At 39.6% G+C, this 14,694-nt stretch overlaps 1 protein-coding gene across 1 annotated transcript in view; it reads right to left on the bottom strand.

The window, feature by feature from the left end:
* Window positions 1-14,694, bottom strand: part of TG (thyroglobulin) — a 170,703-nt gene that overhangs the window by 124,520 nt on the left and 31,489 nt on the right. The window contains exons 17-21 of the mRNA XM_075743291.1: window positions 13,950-14,150; window positions 9,930-10,139; window positions 7,532-7,686; window positions 6,879-7,035; window positions 2,496-2,720 (exon numbers count right to left, since the gene is read on the bottom strand). Of these exons, the coding sequence (XP_075599406.1) occupies window positions 2,496-2,720; window positions 6,879-7,035; window positions 7,532-7,686; window positions 9,930-10,139; window positions 13,950-14,150 (948 nt within the window). The remainder of the gene's footprint in view (window positions 1-2,495; window positions 2,721-6,878; window positions 7,036-7,531; window positions 7,687-9,929; window positions 10,140-13,949; window positions 14,151-14,694) is intronic.

A 14,694-nucleotide genomic window follows, 5' to 3' on the forward strand; every position in this document is an offset into this window, starting at 1 on the left:
CTTCAGCTTCCCACACCCTGCCAGGTGCACAAGGAGCTGGGAGAGCAGAGCCAGGACAGCTGACCCAGACTGGCCCAAGGGATATTCCCTGCCATGGAACGTCATGCTCCGGGTATAACTGGGGAGCTAGCTGGGAGGTGGGATTGCTGCTCAGAAACAGACTGGGCATCAGGTTGGTTTTTTCCCTTTTGCATGTGGTGAGCAATTGCATTTGTGCATCTGTTGCTTTATTATCGTTATTGTTATATTCTTCATTTGTTATCCTATTAAATTGTCTTTATCTCAACCCATGAGTTTTTCTCCATTCTCTTCTCCAAGCCCTTGGTGGGATGGGGTGTGTAAACGAGCAGCTGTGTGGTGCCCAGTTACTGGCTGAGGTTAAACTATGACAGTTACCCATTTTACAGGCAGAAAAACATGAAACAAAGCTACAATAGATGCAAACCTAAAGAAACAGATGACTGTAGGGAAAATACATGAGAGATGAAGAGGTAGGCTCGCACAAGCTGCACGTTCCTAAATGAAAAATGTTAGGTTTATTAAGCACACAAGAAAGCTGCTGCTACTAAGAGCTGTTAATGCTTCCTGAAGCAATGGGAAATGTCACAGTGAAATAAAAACAAATCAGTAAGATCAGGTTCTGAAAAGACAATTTGTATTTCAACAACAAGGTGGAACAGGAAAGGGAAAAGAATGAAGAAAGAATCCCTATCACCCTCACAGAACTTTGATTTCTGTAATCACAGGTGATAACTACTTATTACTAATCCCTATTACTAGTAGGGAAACAGACCCAGAAGGATAAATGACCAGAATATATTCATAATGCAAAGTAAAACTAAATATATATCTGTCTTAGAGGAATCAGAAACTGAATTCCTAAATCTCCTGTTTAGAATAAAATAGACAGTCCTACTATATAAACCAGGGTCCAGCAGTGTGTCTGCCACGACGTCTTAGAATATAAAATCTCTGCAAAAAGCTGGAGCAGAAACTATCTCCTCTCCACATCTCTATGATGTCTGTTCTGCTGAGTGCCTTTTTCTACAGCTAGCTGGTTCAAATATGTATGGACTAACTTCCAAAGCAAATCAATTCACTGCTTCCTCAAGGCCTTTATCCCTGGTAGGAAATATTTGGCAGAAAGATGCAATTCTTTGTAAGTTCTTCTGGTTTAAGTGATGGACTCTACTTAATAACTAATGATACATTTAATCAGTCCAAGAGTACATCTTGTGAAGTAACTGCAAGTTGTTACAGAGTCTGGATTCTCAGTAGGAATTAATCTTTTTTCTGCATGGTGTATTTAAATAACCAATATCTGAAGTGTTTCAGACTATGGAGATGAACTGAAACTGCAGTCAACTTACCCTTAAAGATCCAAGCTGGAAACTGCAGCAGCTCAAAATTGATTCATCTCTTGATTACTTTGAAGCCTTTCACCAGGCATTAGAAATCTCTCCTAAACCGAAGAGTAACACCATACCAAGCAGGGAGCTAAGCTGTTTTCATGTATTTTGATTCACTCTTAGGGTCTCTAACTTAAGCTCCAGAGTGTTGAAATTTTCCCATCTGAAAATATTCCCCATTTTGGAAAACTTATCCAGTACTTGCTACTGGTGATCTTATACTTAGAAGTGGTACATCCCTCCTCTGTTTCCCCCCTGCCCCCCCCCCAAAAAAAAAAAAAAAAGAAAAAAAGGATAGACATAGTGAATACATCCCAAACTGGCATAAGACAGACATGGACTCACTGAGGCTAAGTGGGCCAAGGAGAACAATGGGGGTTGCGCTGTAGGAGGGCTGATATTGATAGAAACGAGAGCGGGACTGTTCAGGCAAAGGCTCTTTGGCAGCGTGACCTGGCACACAGGAGCGCTAGACACAGCCACGGGGACCTGTTGAAAAGGTAGGTTTGGCAGCCCTAAGCAGGATGTTGACAGAAAAGCAGTCGTTCCAGGGAAGCAGACTAAACAGAAGGAAAGAAGATGAAAAGAGGGCAGAAGTGTAATCAGGTCTCGGTGTTGGCCAACACCAAGAAAGCTTCCATGTGAGCTGGCTGGACTTGCCCCAGGAATTCACAATTTTAGGACTTTTGCCTTTTATGTGTCTAGGTTTCTATTGTGGGTAATGTATCATCATCTGAAGCTCCGTATCCATTATCGTTGTGAAATCTTCTTATTAATGATCATGTAGATTACAGAAAGACCTTCTAATACCAAACAGATCTAAAAAAATCCCCCAAAATGTTTGCAAAATCTTCTATACTATGACAGTGCCATGATGCCTATTTCCAAATCATTGGTTCAACACAAGGACTGAAAAGTAAGGAAAGCACTAATTCCCATCTCCCCTCAGATCTGTCATTCATGTTGGTGCTTCACGCCTTTCACAGATTAACCATAAACAGAAGCTCGCTGATGATTTTCTAACTTTAGCTTGATACCAATTCCTAACAACAGCATCAAAGAAGGGAAAGCTAAACTGAGACATACCACATCCTTGTGAATTTGGGACTGCTTTCCCAAGGGATGAAGTTCTTCGAAACCCACTTCTACATCCTAGCTGCACTCTCGGAGACAGATCAAACTCTTCATCCCAGGGAAAATCAACAAAAGAATCTCCTAGGAATTGCTTGGAGTCCAAATGCAGCAGAAAACCACCATCCTTAATCTCTTTTATAAATGCTCCAATCAGATTTTTTCCAACAATTGCATTTTCTAAATGGGGAAAAAATACAAGAAAATAGCATGAAAGAGATTTCCAGTATGGGAATGGATGGCCATACAGAAACTGAGGAACTTTAACTTAAAAACATAGGCAGATACAGACATACAAGCATGTTAGCAAACAGCAGACAAGAATGAATCTGTACAGTGTTTATCAGATTAAAATTCTAATCTCAATATATGTAGAGGATGTTAAATAAACAGGAAAAAAACCTGAAACACCACCAACAAAAAAAACCCAAAAGGCATATTCAAAAACTAAAGCAGAGAACAAAAATTGATTTCTTAGTTACAAAAATTCAGCAGATGAAAACCAGGTTTATCTGACATTCAGATTTAATTTATTCCTGTTTTTTTCAATGGGTATCATTTGCTTCTTTTCCAGCATTTTGTTGGTTTGCTTTTGAAGGCCAGCATCTGTTACAATATAATAATCACCTTCCATTGCACTACTGAAATTCAACATATCCACCTCTGCAACAGACACGGTCTTCACAATTGCTGAATCTGGCGTCTAAAGCTGGAAAACAGTGCGTACCTTTCCTACTCTCTATATTAGTTGTGCACACAGCTTCCCTTCTGATGACTTGTGCAAGGACAATCTCCAGTGCTCAATCAAGAGCAAATTCCCCAGTTTGGTTGGACCAGAAGTACTAAAGAACAGCATTGCCAGCGGATTTTGTTTGCTGTCACATTCTGTTTATCCCTGCAGGCTGTATGGCATTGAATGAAATGTCGGTGTGGTTTACTGCTTCAAATTCGCAAGACAAGGATCTCCTGCAGCTACAGGTGATGGGCAGCCCATCCACCCAGCAAACTGGAAGTTTTATGTGGTACATACTTTGACTTTTGTGGGTACACCAATGACCTTGGACACTGAATTTTCACAGAGAGGATGTTATACACACAGAGTGTGAGGAATGTTACAGATCACACGCTGTACAAAGATTATTATTCTGTGACGTGTCCAAGGCATATAGCTGAGGGTACTGCTGCCTTCTCACATGCTGAGTTTCCTAACGTTGCACTGTAGCCCAGGGGTGGCTTCTCAGTCGTGCGGGGAGAAAATTTCACAGTCAGGTACAGGCTCCGGTGACACAGCGCTGCCCTCCTGGCGTGCTGAACGGACCGCAGGCGTACGATGCTTTTTCTGAAAGATCATCCTAGACCTTTAACACTGAAAGAGTAGGTGCCCTTTCCTCCCAAATGTTGGTCCATAGCCGATTGCTGTCATGTAGATGTTGTTTCCCCCTTGCAGAGGAGGGACATGAGGTTGTTACAATTATGGGCTAAAGCAAATGGACCTCATGTTAAAGCTGGCAGTTGTGTCCTCATATTCGCAATGCTCTACTTCCTCCAGATTTGAGCAACCTATCCTACTGCACTGACACATACTAATATCAACAAAAATAGTGCTGAGTTTTGTTCAGCCCCAGGCCAAAAATGATACTTGGAAGGAAGTAATTGGAGATCACCACATAAACAACAACACTTTGCAAATGTTCTGCCAGAAATTGTCTCATAATTGAAAGCAGGAATAAGCAGATTAGCCTTTTATTCAAGCAAATATCCTTCCGAATTGTCTAGTGACTAGCTGTAGCAGAATTAAAAATATCCTTGAATTGACAGCTGGAAGGAATTCACGTGTAGAAAAGAAGCAGTCAAACCAGTAACAACCCACTTTGGTATGTTGAATTTCCTTTAGTCTAAAATGGTTCCCTGTGCTGAAAAGTTCTTAACATTATCATTAAATATGACCTATGACCACATTATGTATCCATGCCTATGGAGTATCCTTTACATTCAGAGTATATAAGCGTTTAACTGCAGTATACATCTTCACGCATTGCAAATAGACAGGTACATCCTATAACACGTCAACAGAGAATAATTCAGTGCCTGACAGACATGTCAGCCACAGGCTTGCGGTAACATCTTACACAAGCTGCCTTGGTCCGACCCTGCCAGCAAGGCTGGCCAGCTTGGGACCACGCTTCCCTGCTGACATGGGACCTGGCTTCTGGACCAAGACGAGCTTCCCGGGACCTTGAGCATGCTCTAAAGCATGGCAGATACAATGCGCTTCCTGGTTTTGCTCCCATTTTGCTGCACGGTTTTGACAATTTAAGCTACTACACATCTCATGCTTTGTTAGATTTACTGGAAATTCTTACTAAGCATTTCTCCAGGGCTTGGTATACCTTTAGAGACCTGGATTCTGGGACAACAATAGCTTTTTTCACATACAGAAATAACCTGCAAATAGTTACATCTTGTGTAGTGCAGTGGGAAGAAGTCTGATTTAGGATTTGCTCCTGTTGAATGAAACTATAATTTCAGCATGAACGGGATCATATTATTACTTAGAGTTTATATTGACCAATGAAAAAGTGAGAGAAAAGAGAAATAAAAATATTACTGTTATTTTTTTCCTGTAAGGAAAATACAGAGCACAAAGGCACAGCTTAAAATATCAGTTGTATAGAGTAGGGATTTATTTTCTCCAGTCTCACTGATTGGAACTGTTTACTGTATGTTCATCCACCAAAAGCTCATTTTTATAATCATTAGTATTTTTGCCTGTTGAACAGAAAAGAGAGAAGTTGCTGCAAATGTTCCTCACTATTTTAGAGCTGAGGCCTAAGCTACAAAGCCAAATGGCGTAAGATCCTCCAGGAAGGGATCTGCACAGCCTCGGATTTTAGTACATGAAAATATCGGCAAAAAAAAAAAAGAAGTAATGAAGCATTCGTGAGTGATTTAGGTTTGAGGCTCTCCATTGGGAACATATGCATGCTACGCTTCTGTTTAGCGGGTTTTTTTCTCAGTTACTTCACAGGAGAAAACAAAAAGCAAGACTTCTCATTTACCTGTAAAGAAGCCAGGAAAAGAACAAAGCTATTTTAGTAATGTAGACTTTCAAATCAGAGAACCAATTTGCTCACTGTGTGTAAATAGCCTAGCGAACACCTCAAACAGAAAGACCCAAAGCTGCCTTAGAAGGTAGAGAGCAGGTTCCCAGTTGTCTGATCTCCCCAGACTAGGCTCATACTGCCTCTTCTGAAACCATAGTCATTCCCTGAAAAGCAATTTTAGTACTATGGGGAAATTATAGTGTGGAGAGGGTAAAAAATGTAATGCCCTCAAAGACTTTCAAAAATAAAGTTTAATGTAAAACCATACACATTTGTACTTTGATCCACCTTCTGCAAACTGCTTGAATATTCAAGTTTCCCTTATAATCTGGAGCAATGTAATAGATGTAAACATAAACAGACTGCAAACCAGGAACCACACGACTGCTGCAGCCACCTTCTGTGTCCTGAAGGCCTTTGAACTCGGTTCTGATCAGGCAAACACTGCTGTAGGGCACACTTCTCCAAGTCCCAAAGTTAGAGGGAAGGACATGTGCAGACAGAATTATTTAGTTCTGGGAATGCCATTGCAAGGCAGTAAATCTGAAGACAAGCTGGCACAGAGGGCATTTATACTTAGAATATGCCTTTACACCTTTTTTTTTAAAGGGAACACTGACTTCTTTGAAAGAAGTTCCTTACACCATCCCTAACTCACTTGGAAACCACAGCAAAGATCTACCAGTCTGTGCTCTCTGTGTAACTCCTTTAGGACTTCTGAGGTAAGGATCATTCTTTTGTGTCAAATATATAATAATATATAACAAATAGAAAAAGATAAGGAGCAAAAAAGAAAGAAATGGAAAAAAAAACCTTGGGAGAAATCAGTTCTATTTTTAGAACTAGCAAACATTTTTAAACCTAGCAAACATGATTACAAGTCCAACTCAATAAGGAACACAATCTTTTCCACCACTGCCCAATGGAAATTAACATCTGGGACGGTTGAGCTCATGCCCGATAAAGTAAATTCCAATCATCTCAAAGAAGCTGGGAGACGCAGTCCTATCTGAAAGAAACATTCAATTATAGCTCCTTTCCACAGTGCAGCCACAGCCTGAAAAGATAAATATATCAACACCAAAAGCTCAAAAATACAACTCCAGCATTATAAAGACTCTTTCTGGGCGCATTTATACTACATTGTTAGTGCCTCCTAAGAGCACAGGGAAGCAAAACAATTAAAAGCAAAGTAGGCTTAATTCACAGAAACCTCAGAGGAAGAAAAAATTACCAATATCATGTAAGTCAGGGAGAGAAGCTGCTGGGATGTTTTCCAGCTGAGTCCTCCACGTGACATTCACCCCCAGGCGGTCCATGCTCAGGCATTCGACATAGACAGTGGAATCATCACAGACAGAAACCGAGCTGGTATTTCCAAATGCATTTACCTCGAATTCAAAATTAAATGAAACCACAGTTAGTGAACCTGAGAATCTTCTAGTTCTTGCCTTTCCCTATTCAGTTGCATTGTGCTATGCTCGAAGGCAACATTTTCAAAAGAGCCTGTAAACACAGAAGTAAAAGTAGGAAGAGATAATTTTAGCAGGTCATTTACTCACTGTAAGAATAGTCAAATGGTTCTCTTCCATTACAATATATTTTTAATAAATATTAGACCGATGTAATATGACTTCTGTGCCTACAGGTAAGCTAATCTGCTGACTTGGGGTCAGTGAGACTAAATATCTTATTTTCCCAGCTATCCATATGTGGGTGCTGGCAATCTTAACAGATTTCAGGGCATTTTCAGGTCTTCCACCTCACTCAAACAGGCAAAGTTCTACTTTGTATCTCACTCTTTTTTTTATTTTATTAAAAAACCCAAAAACCAAACCCAAAACAAAACCAACCACTGAATAGCAGAGAATAAGGAATTGAAATTACCTGGAGGTGACACAAACCACGAGCCTTCAACTCATCTAAAATAAATATCTGGAATGCCTGGAGTAATCCAGAGTAGTCAGAACTACAAGTCTTCTCAGGAGGCAGTAGCAGTTGAAAGTGTGTTTGAGCTTGGACAGTCTGAAGTAATTGGAGCTCTAAAAAATAAGTAGAAAGCACATTTAGTAGCCTCACTATTTAATGTGGAAACTCACTTTCAAAGTTACTTTCAGAAAAGACAACATTGATTTGGCATTTTGATCTTGCATCAATAGCAACTCCCCATTTCTAGGTGAAAGCAGTAGAGTTGTTTGTAGGAAATAACAAACAGCAAGAGACATGCTTGATAAATATATATGTTGTGCATTAGAGAAAAAGCCAGGTGATACAGTTATATAATAATGAGATATTTTACATTGGAGCACTAACTCACAGAAGGATAAGGAACAATCCGGATCATTAATGAGGATTTTTTTATAAGCCTTGGCAGATAGGAATTTCCAGAGAACTAGATGAAAGCTGACATTACGCCAATACTTGAAAAAGAAACAGGAAGACAGAAATTATTGACCTGTCAACCTCTGCTTCTCTCAGACACAATCATATAAGAACTTCTATTTAAAAATGAATTAAATGGTTAAAGCAACTAATACTAATTCAAATGTGCTTTCAGAAACCTAGCTTGTCAAATTAACTAGGAATCAAGCTTTAGGAAAGAATAAATTTGATTGCATAATAATGGTGTTGACACGGATATCTGCAAGGGTCTTCCAATTTTTTGATAGCAAACCAAAGTGACGCAAATCACACAAACCCATGAGAAACTTGTGAGCTCATCAGTCACAAAATGTAAATCTATTTAGCAAATTTTTAGCCAGAATAAAAAAGGTGCAATTTTCTTGTCTCCACTGGAGTTACGCTGATCCCAGGCTTCATGGAGGGTTTGTTATCTCAGATTCAGCACAACGGTGATGTTGCCATGCCACCTCCAAATGGAGCTGGGTCTTACCCCACCAGCCTGGAGAAGCAGCAGAGCTGTCCTTTATTCACCTCCTCTACAGACCCTCACTGCACCACTACAAGTGTCACTGCTGGAGCACAGTTCCATCCCTCACTCCCAAAATGAGCTAGTGAGCGTGGGAAAGCCTGGAGAGCATCCAAGGAGAATGGTGGGAGAGACACAAAAGCCTGCTTCTTTGTGCAAGGCATAAAGCTCTCTATCTGTTTAGTTTATCAGAAAGTACTTAAGACCTGACTTAACCACAATCTCTAAGTGTACACATAAGGAACAGGAAATAAGATGTTAAAGACCATGGGTAATTATCCATTGGAACAAATTACTAAATGTTGTGGTGAATTCTCCGTTATCGTGAAGTTTTTTCAATCGCCTTCAGATGCGTTGGGAATTTTTTGTTCTGTCCTTAAAACCATGCTGTATTATTTCAAACACAAATTACTGTGGGAAGTCCTTAGCTTGCATTAAACCGCAGCTTGTATCAGATTGCCACACACTCCTCTCTGGCCTTACGGTTATTCAACTGCCATGCGGCAAACACGAAAGTTACTTCATAATGTGCTATGAAAACCTAGCAAACATGATTACAGACAGACAAAAGTCTCAGTCTGAAATTTAAAGTTTAAAATCATTTACATTTGGAATAGAAGACCTGGGGTACAACTGGAAATGTGTCAACACAGTGGTTTCCAGAACGGGTTTAACCCATTTTGGAGACGAAGAGTAGCTCCGAACTTTGCATCAAAGTTCAGCACTGCTACAAATTGCCATTTTGATCAGAATGTATCTCTGTTTGAAATAATTGAAAAGACCAACATCAATATCCAATTACATGAGCTCTGAACACTGAATAGATAACTGATTCTCCCAAGATTTAAAGTGCCGGGTTTTTTCTTGAAAGAAAAATGATTTGAAAAATACCACAAGTCAGCCAAGAAAGACAATAATAATCCTAAAGAACAGACTGCTGCAGAAAGATGCAGAAGTAACAGTGACTTGATTATGCAAATAAACAGTTAAGTTCTGCCAAATTCAAACATCTGGTGCTCATCTGTTATTCCAAGACTAAGTGGTTCCATCAGAATCACTTCATGGTGCCAGCATCTCTTAACTTGCAAAGAAAAATCTGCATATAGATTGAATAACTATTTATAGCTATATTATTACAGAAAGTGGGACTGTCTCTGGCATAGGAGCTAGCCAAGAAACAGAGATGAAAATGGCAGAAGACAGGACTAATCTACCTCACCTTAATTCAGCAGATCCCATTTAACCATTGTGCCCTATGATTGCCATTCACACGGTAGCTTTGTGATGAAAGCGCATTTTTGTACATCTGTTGACATTGCTCTGCACCCTTCCCAACCCACAGCAGTTCAGACATACTCTGGCAGGCCTGATAGAGCGGGGCAGCCGAGACCCATCGACGCTGCTGTACATCACACTGAAACGACGTGCTGGAAACGGCACTGTGGAAGCCCTGGCGACACACCAGCCGGCACTGCTGAACGCTTGAAGCTTGCCCAGAAATGTTTTCACAAAATACAGCTCCGTTGAGAACAGATGAGGCACCAAATGGCAGAGCACACTGCACACCTTTAGGCACATGAGAAAGGGCATACGTTAGTGGCATACTACGAAGCACTTCTAGTAAAAAGTTCACATAACCCTCATATCAACAGAGAAAACCAAGACCCTGTGCATTTCCCACTCATCTCAACTTGGATCTGGGTTGATGTCATCATGGTTGAGTTTACTAAAGCTGATGAAAATACACATACTGACTCTGATGGGTAATGCATTGGGTCCAGAAAGCTACGTGCATGGTTTCTAAGAAGTTTAAAACAGTCATGAATAAATTTAAGCAGGAAATGAGAAGGAGGTTTCTAACCATCAGCAGAACAAACCTTTACAAAAGATATCCAGTGGAAATAGGTAGGGCCAAAACAACAACAACAAAAAAATCTCCATTCCTTTTAGAATGAAGTTTGAAAACTTTAAGATGAGGAGCTCATTACTATGCTGTCTTCAACAGCACCAGGATGTTTCTGGTGACCCAGCAGGTCCTTAACTGTAGCATACAGCTTTGGAGTTGAGCACAAAGTTTACCCTGTCAACTCACTCTACATCAATACAGTCATTTCAACCCTGCTAGCCCACTGTAACAAATTATAGCAGGCTAGCTACAATAACTAATTTCTACTTATCAGTACAAACCAATGCTTCACTCAATATTTGCCAAATCCCAACCTAATTACTGAATATATCTAGTAATAATGAAACACTTCTGAGTTCTAGAGCTACAAAACATAGGAATTAAAAACAACTTCCTCACTTAGAAATAAATATAAAGAAAAAGATGTTCTTATATCATACGATTCACTTGCTTGGTACATATAGATAATTTTCCAAATACCAATGCTCAGATCAGTCCCAACCCACCCGTCACTGGAGGAAGGCAAACACTGCTGATGGTTCAGGTCTGAGCAACCTCTCTCTTCCCTTCTGAGGGAGATACAGAGATTAATTCCTTAGCTTAGCAGCCACTTCGGTTAAAGTTTAAAACACTGCAGGATGAATCTGGAATCCAGTGTGCACAGTACATATTTGTTTTCCAACCCTGAACATTACAATGCCAAAATAAAAGCTTTCATATCTGTCTCTCTGAATTGCCAAATGCATTTTTTCCAAGTCTCCTTTATAGCATCTTTTCTGCAATAACTCTGTAAATGGGGCCGCTACATTCCTTCTCTTCACTCATTGACTCTGTATCCAGTCTCTTTTTCAGTAAAGGTGGAAACCCAGCATCCTTGCTTAACAAACTTTTAATAAACCACTCAAGATTTTAGGGCCCAGAGATATCACTGTAAAAGAGACAGTAACACTTACCCTGACCATTGTAAACTACATCCACCATTATGTGTAATTACATTAATATCTCTTCATACAAAGTATATAAAAAACAGTCCGTGGTCTCTTTATTGCTCTAACACATTTCTACATCCAGCAAGTCAAACCCAGTCTCAGCCACATGCTGCTTTAGTCTTTTACTGTCTGTTCCAATGAGAGTTGGTGTATGAACTAGGGAAATAACCAGCCCTCAAAACATGTGTGATGGAAGGTTTCCTGGTGTGGTTCGCAGGTTTCAGTTCGCAATCAGTCATTTGTTCATTTAACCCTCTACAGATGTCATCTCATTTACTATCAATATCGAGCCTGCACCATTTTGTCATTCTTCTGTTTCTGCCCCAATTTCTCGGTCCTGTAGGAGTGAATCAGAATCCAGTTGAATATTGAAACTTCTTCATAGGTGTTTCTAAAGATTTCCATAAGGAAATACTGTCTCCAGGACCTTCTCTGGAATGCCTTCTCTCCTCTGTCTCCACTCAGAGCTGTGGAAAGTAGGCATGAGGATGGGACATGTGTGTGAGGACTGCTAGGATACATGGCATCATCCCTCTGGTGCATGTCAACTAGAAAAAGTTGGATTCTACCTCTGATGGAAATGATTAAGGTAATGAAAACCTCATTGCATGCACTGGGCACTGTGAAGTTATTACTTGTTGTTTACAGCTGTCTGTTCTGATGTTGGAGGAGTTTATCATATTTTCCCACCACAAGCTTTTTTGCTGATAGACAAGATCTCCAAGATAGTGAGATAGTACTCCCTTCCCTTTTTCCTGAACAATTTTTAATAGTTCCCAGGCCTAGACGTACAAGGCTGGATAGAATGAGGGGAAAAATAACTTTTGTTTCTTTATTCTTAACAATAACGAAGTTGTTTAGCATGAAAAATTTCCATTGCTATTTCAAAATCCAGGAAAATCATTAAAGATTATTTCAATCATATTTCTGTGCAGAAAATAACAAATAGCTTTCAGTAAAGCCAAGTTTCCACTATATTTTCAAAGTAGTTCTCTCTCTCAGCTCAGTCTTTTAAAAAAGAAAGGTCATTAATCATTCAGTCACTATTTCCTCTAGGAAAAGTACAGCTTTACAAGATCCCAAGAAACATCAGATGTGCACACAAAATGTAAAATCATCTTAAAGGCATATCTCAGGTTACACCCTCACCCTCCTTAGAACATATTTGATAAATTCCCTTGGAATTTAGGGTGAAACCTAGAGAATGAGCTTTCATGGAGAGAAGGAGATATCAAGGACTTAACATTAACAACTAGTTCTGACTTTTCTCCGGCCTACTAGAAACGCTTCCACTTTTCTCTGTTCACCTTCAGAGTCTATGGGAAAGTCAATCCGTACTGCTGAGTACTGGGTGTCGCGTTGAGTTCCTCCAGCTGGTCCAAACAAAATAAACGTCACAGAGCCCCCTGTGTCCCACAGAGATACTCGCCCATAACCTGAAAATAGGATGGCAGCAGTGCTGTACTTGTGAGACTGATCAGCTCTGCTTCTCTGAAGAGCTAGAAAGCTCTACTGGACTGCTATACCTACATGGCTACACCACCCTAGCTCTGGAGTTCATCAGATACAATCCTTGTGGTTTCTCATAAAATCCCATCTGCATAGCTCTCTACTGGTAGAAGAGACTTCAAAGACAATGATGGTGGTGGTGGCTTCCAAGTTGGCTGAGGAGCTATCTAATTGATTAAAATGCCTTACAGACAGTTGGGCTGACACAATCAGATATTTGGTTGGTGAGCATGTGTTGCTCTATATAGCAGAATCACAAAAGGAAACCGAAGCAATTTCTTATCATGTGGTCTCATCTTCCTAAATCTGCCAACAGCTCTCATTTAAAAGAAACAAAAGAACCATGGAAACAGTAGTGTCCTGCAGGCACTGATTGAAGGTTTTCTTTTTTACATCTCTAGTTTCCACTAATTGTTACACCTTGGAACATAGCTTTATAAAAATTTTAATTTGTTTTGCTTCACTTGAGTGATGGGGAGATGTATAAAGGCCATTGCAAATTAAATTTATCCAAATGTCTCCCATTTGGACATCTCACTGGAAACCATGAGTGAATTGCAGTGCTTCGCAGCTCTGGTCATGCAGGAAATACTCTGTGAATATGTAGTGTTTTGGCACACATCCTTTTCACAATTTGGTCACAAGCCAAGGGTCAGAATAGCAGAAGCATATATTTTTCAAATTTTATTTTAGTCAGTTGAATGGCTTTTAATCCCAGAGCCAGCTCAGACTGGAACAGGTTCAAGTTTGCAGCAAGCTATTCAGATTGACTTTTTAGCTAAGTTTAATAGCTCAACTGCTTTGATTTAACCAATTTTATGAATAAGGAAAAGTCAAAGATCCATTCCCTTCTCCTTTCTCCCTGACAAAGCACTTGAAGAAAACTGAACATCATGCCCAGGTGTGCCTGAAATCTGCTCTAATACAAAGATAAGCGTATTGCTTGAGTAAAAGTGTCTATAAAGAACTCACTTCCACATGCAGGTCTTCCTCCGCTTACTCGTGTCCCCGGCACCTCTTCTCCGTTGTCAAAGACACACCAGCAGCTCTCTTGATCCTGGCTGCACTGCACAGGTGAGAATGTCCCCTTGTCCCCTTCACACTGTGGGATGTAGCCTTTGCCAGCTTCTCGTAAAACGGTTTTATTCTTCAGCATATTACAGAAACTAGGACCTTTAAAGAGAGAAATTCATCGCAGGATACGGAACAGAAGACAACAAAATGATTATCTGCAGAAATGAACTATACTGATGTACAAAATTCTCTTAAAGACTAACAGCAGTGCTTTCAGCCTACTTTTGTATAAGAAAGAAAGATGAGTGATCATGAAGCCATAAACAGTTTGAATCATTTTAGAAATGTGGAATTTTACTTCCACTAGGAAACACACTTTTTTTCTAAAGATTAAATAGATCAATAGAATAGATCAATAATCAATAGAATAGTGGAAAAAAATACTGATATTTATTTTGCATTAACATCTTTTTTTTGCTATAAATTTGATAGTGTATCATTTAGATGCTCATATTTTAATTTTTAAAAAATCAAATTAACCTTTTTAATAAATAATTTTGAGCAAGGTCATTTTAAATGTAAGAATACAATTATTTACATTTTAAAATAGTCAAAATATCCCACTTTAATACCTGCATAACTTGAAAAAAATAAAATAACCATGGAACAGTAATATTTATGGTCTCCCACAAACAAACAAAAC

This window comes from Balearica regulorum, chromosome 2 (genome assembly GCF_011004875.1).
Source record: "Balearica regulorum gibbericeps isolate bBalReg1 chromosome 2, bBalReg1.pri, whole genome shotgun sequence".
Lineage (NCBI taxonomy): Eukaryota > Metazoa > Chordata > Aves > Gruiformes > Gruidae > Balearica > Balearica regulorum.